Source organism: Arachis ipaensis, chromosome B10 (assembly GCF_000816755.2).
Source record: "Arachis ipaensis cultivar K30076 chromosome B10, Araip1.1, whole genome shotgun sequence".
Lineage (NCBI taxonomy): Eukaryota > Viridiplantae > Streptophyta > Magnoliopsida > Fabales > Fabaceae > Arachis > Arachis ipaensis.
Window position 1 is genome coordinate 111,148,073 of NC_029794.2, and position 5,373 is coordinate 111,153,445.

The 5,373-nt window shown below is 36.1% G+C and overlaps 2 protein-coding genes across 2 annotated transcripts; both read right to left on the bottom strand.

Moving 5' to 3' along the window:
* On the bottom strand, positions 36–4,462 carry LOC107624501 (probable folate-biopterin transporter 2). The gene is made up of 6 exons (XM_016326994.2): positions 3,195–4,462; positions 2,281–2,786; positions 1,772–2,031; positions 1,572–1,667; positions 1,317–1,487; positions 36–807 (listed from the first exon to the last, which is right to left on the bottom strand). The coding sequence occupies exons 2-6, from the start codon at positions 2,669–2,671 to the stop codon at positions 202–204; spliced, it is 1,524 nt and encodes a 507-aa protein (XP_016182480.2). The 5' UTR covers positions 2,672–2,786; positions 3,195–4,462; the 3' UTR covers positions 36–201.
* On the bottom strand, positions 4,628–5,335 carry LOC107623854 (probable steroid-binding protein 3). The gene has a single exon (XM_016326248.2). It carries the CDS (start codon positions 5,118–5,120, stop codon positions 4,818–4,820), a length of 303 nt encoding a protein of 100 aa, XP_016181734.1. The 5' UTR covers positions 5,121–5,335; the 3' UTR covers positions 4,628–4,817.

Here is a 5,373-nt window from a genome sequence, read left to right on the forward strand (position 1 = left end):
TGCATTGCATTAGTTATTGAATAGAAAAAATTAAAAGATACATTAATTAAAAGAAATTAAAGAAAAGTACAACATTCAATTGAAGGATTCTCAATTTCTTGTCACTTCTCTAAAAATATTGCTACAACATTGGCTTGATCATTTGTGTGTAATGGAGATTGAGAATCTGAAAGAATGTTTCTTAAATTTATTATTGCTTTGCTACATGGCATCAACATTGTTCACAAGTGAAACCAATTCAATATTATTCTCCATTTCAGAAGTTTCAATAACCACTTCTGAATCCAAGCTTTCACTTGTTGCAAGAATGGAAGAGTTAGGATCAGCTTTAGGCACCAAAAAAAGCAAGCAAAGTGGTGTGATCCTTAAGATGTTCCTCAGCAAAATAGCTAACCAAAGATTATCAAACTTTGTTCTTGTAATCTTAAACAAGTGAAGCAAAAGTCCTCCACCCCATGAAGAAGATAGCACTCCAAAGTTATCAATGGACATTAATAATGCAAAGAATGTGCCTTCAATACCTGAAGGGCAAAGCTTTGCACTGAGTACAAGCATGGGCATCCATTTGAGTCTAGTAGTCATTTGAGCAACACTATCAACTATCATTACAAACAAGTAATCTGGTATACCAAACTTGAGGTTCAATCTCAACACCATAACCAAATCTACCATGCCTGATAATGCATATATTAGCTGAGTCCAGAAGAGGAGGTCTCTGAATGCATAATCCTTTAATGCATACTGATATAGTAATGCACCTAAAAGGGCCCCAACTGAACCAATTGAGAATATGAAACCAACTGTCTCCTGCACAAAGAAAGAAGGGCCTCAAAGGCAATTGAGAATATGCATCACCTTCTAAATATGGTATAATTTCATATAAACCATTATTTTCACCCACCAATGTTTAGAAGGCTGGCAAATTTACCCATAAAAAAAATAAAATTGACTTTGTACCTATGAAAAATGGATTTCGGCCAACAACATTATCTAAAACCTAAAAAGTTATCCGAAACTCTTAAATTATCCTTCTTAACTTAACATACCCCACTCCCAACCCTTTATTACCACCACCCAAATTCTTTCTCATCCCCAACTACGACCACTGCTTCCATTGCCACCTCCTTCTCTTTACCACCACCATTACAATCTCCAAAGTTGATTTTTTTAGGATTTAGGTAATTTTGTCAATCAAAGCACATCTTCACAGGTACAAAGTCAATTTTGTTTTTTCGTAGGTAGATTTGTCAACATTTTTAATATTTGTAGATAAAAATGGTAGTTTACTCGATCATTAATATTCCTAACCAAATTACCTGAGAGAAAGATGGCCCAGCTTTTGGATCTGTATACCAATAGAACAATCCTTCAAAGATATTCAGACTCAAAGCATATGATAAATACATGTATAAACAAGGCTTCCATACATCATCCTTCTTCAGTGTTGTCCACATAGACTTGCTAGCATCAACAAACTTTTGGTTCACCTACACACAATTATATAGATAGTTGTATTAGCTAGGATATCATTGAATTGAAAATAAATGAACGACACAAGCTAATTATTATACCTGTTTGTAGGCAAAGTTAGGCATATAAGGCTCATCAAGCATAAACCCAAGCAAAATTAAAAGTCCAGAAGGGATTGTCATCAAACCAAACACCCCCTGAGAAAAACGGTTTTTCATTAGTATATAACCAATGAAGTGCATTGAAAACCAGAAAACCTTCTCAAGATTAATGAAAACTTTTTAAGTTTCAAGAGGCTAACCATAGGGCCTATGAGATGAACAAAGATACCACCAATGGAGAATCCTAATAATGCTCCTACAGAACTACTGAAGGCGCATAAACTTTGCATGTCGGCGGCCAGTGAAGGATGGGTGATACTGTTCTGTGCCACACAAGCATCAATGGTAACATCAGCTATAGCCACACCAGTACTACTAGCAGTTAATGCCAAAATGGCCAACATAATGTGCAGGTTTTCATGCAAAGATAATAGAACCATGCTAATCACTCCTATGAAACCTGTCACAATGAAAAACAAAAGAAAATCATTTAGAAATCTGCACTATGATATATTTGAATCCACTTCAAGCATCATGATTTTTCTGTCTTATCTTTGTCTCTAGTATTTCATCAATAAGAAACTTATAAACTGACTGAGATCCAAGAAAACTGGAGAGATTCAAAACTGTGGAACAAAGTTCATCAATAAGTAATGTATTTGAATTGAACAAAAATACAGAATGTATTAACTATTAATAAAAAACATACCAGCAAAAATGAAATAAGGTCGCCTGCGATATCCGAGAATGGGAAGAACATCTGTAAGAAGACCCCACAAAGGCTTAACAATCCAAGGAATGGAAGTGATTCCTGCATAAACCTGTGCTTGTGATGGCTGCACTTTCTGAACATCTTTCATGTAATACTTTGTTCCAACACCAGAAAGGCCTCCACCAAGTCCTTGACTCACTCCATAAACTATTATCACACCAAACACAAAGCTCCAATGCATTTCCCTTGATAGCATCTTAAACCAATGCACAGGGATGCAGATACAACCACACCAGACACTACCCTTCTTCCTTTCTTCATCTTCTTCTTCTTCTCCTTCTTTTTCTTCACCACAGGGATCCTTCAGATTTTCCTCTTCTTGTTGCATAACTATAACTCTCTTGATGATAAAGGCTAATATGTTACAAGACCAGATTCATCCACTATTTTCTTTTCTGATTTCAATGTCCAATCACTATGTATATAGAAGCGTTGACCTGGACCTGGTGGTATGGCAGTGGAGGATCTAGAATGAGAATAAGGAAAAGAACAAAAACAACAAAATAGAGAAATCAAAATTACTATGAATGCAACTGAGTTTCATCACTAAGTTGCATCATTTTGACTCAGACCATATGAATCTGGATAGAATCTAATCTATTATCACTCCAGCTGCAACTTAAGCCTTATAGCCGCAAAGCTATTAGGTGAAAAATAAATTATAAATTATGTTTTATATATAAAATTATTATAAAACTGATCTGAATTTGGCATTCTTTTTGTTCTCACATTAAACTAAATTTCGACCCAGTAAGTTAACAAAAGGGTGCTTTGATGTTTCCTAGAAAAATAAATAAATAAAGAGAGCCTATTTTTCTTGTTATTAGAGTATTTGTTTTTCTTACTCTTACATTTATGAGCAGGAGGAGAAATTTTAGAGACTTCTTAAGAAGTTTCGTAGCGCAAATATTAAATAACGTGAAATAAGTAGAAAAGGTAGAAAGGTCTGAAAGGAAGATCTTGTTGCTGAAGGTGGCAACTGTGTCCGAAACGAGGTTTGCGAAAATTAAAGCAACGATAAAGTACACGCCTGTCATATAACACTAACTCACCAACTACTTTTCTCTATTTACGAATGCACACGTGGATATTAACGGTCATGCAAATCCAAAGCTTCAACATGTGCACAGATGATGCTTTTATTATTTTTTAATGTAAAAGGACAGCTTTGTTTTTAGGATTATGCTTATTTCAAATTGAAGGACGCTAAGGTTCTAAGCAATGCAATTTAGAGATGAACATGAGTAATGAACAATACATGTGAGTTTGCATAAGCATTTCAAATTGATATTCAACTGAGGTGTTTATTGCGCTTAATTAACCACGCGAAGCTAATGCTTAAATTTTCTCTTCTTAGTAAATAAATATTTGTTCTTTTGAACAAGTATAAATGAATGATTTTCTTCTGCAATTAGTTCTCTCATTTTTATATAAGTTTAGCCGTTGACAGATGCATTCATATATTTAAAGCTGAAGCTGATATTGCAAGCTATAAGGGTACCAATGTTAAAATATTACTTGCATAGTGTTGAGTAGAACCCAATACAAACTCCTAAGCGTGGCAAAAGAGTAACAAATCTGTTTGCATGAATCAATGGCACTAGTTAATAGTTATTGCTGCTAGCCGAAGTGTCAGTGCTGTAAAGTTTGGTCATCTTTGCCATCATATACCACAAATTATTGAATGATCTAGGTGATGATCTGATCTTCTAACACATTGAGCTTTAGCTCGATATATCATGTGAAGATTGTTAACATGATCTTATCATCTAGGAGGATGATATTTTCTATTTATTCTCCAATATGTCTTATTTAGACTCTACCTTAAAAATGATTGTGCAGATCGCAGAGCAATTAACTTGTACCCTCAATCGTGAAGCGTTTTGGATCACTGTTTTCTATACCGCAAAATGGTCTCAGAAACGTTCTAAAGTGTAAACATCACACTTAAATTTTTATCAAAATGGTACTGAATTTGAATCTGACTCGAGTTTTTCAGAGGCAGATTGGTATGTGTTTTTGAAGAACAAGTAAAGGGACGGAAGCTAGATCATTAGATTGTCTTAATCTCTCTCATTCGATATAATTAATACTTTCCCCTTTCGAACAGCAATCAAATTAATGACGCCAATCTTAGCAATATTTCAGTTTTCACTTCCAGAATTTACATACTTCACCAGCCATTGAAACATAATCAATTGACAAAATTAAAGGCACAAATGGATTCAACAAACCATAATCAAACTACCAATTTTGCAATCAAAGAATCAAAAACCACAGAGGAGCAAGAAAAACTGCAAAACCTAACATTAGATACATCATGCAAATATGCAATACACACAGAGAAAGGGCTTTTATTGTTATTATTATAGCGGAGATTTTTCATGTCAAAGCGCACTCAACAACACAAACATTATAAACGGCATAATTAGGGTTTCAAACACAACAACAACGACAACAAAATAGCGATGAAATTAGTTAAGAACACGGCCAACGACGGGATACTTAGCCTGAAACTTGTTCTCCCAATCGGTGAGGACGCCGATCTCCTTCTCGGAGAGGCCGTCGAGGGAAGGGGAGACGTCTTCGTCGTTCTTGCTCATCTTGGCGAGTGCCCTGCTGGCATCTTTTCCGGCGAACATGGCGTAGGGGCCGCCGGGGCCGTAGAAGGACTTTCCGGCGGTGACGTCGAAGACTCGGCCCTTTATGGCGACGTATATGGGCTTGGATGGGTCTGTGCCGTTGTATTGGCTTAGCTGCTGCGGTGTGAGCTCCATTGATTTCTTGTGCAGCGTTGATTGTGAGAGAAGGTGAAACGATCAGCACCACCAACTTGCAAGTGGATTACGGAATATTAGTGAAACAAAATAGTTCCTGTGTTTTCTCGCCACTTTCAACTCCTTATTTACTTATTTATTTTTTAATATTTCATTATCTCAAAAGTCACATCGACCACCACAGTCCAACCACCGACTCCCCAATTGGTGCAGGCTTTCAGCACCAACAGAAATGGGAATAACTTTCTTAGGA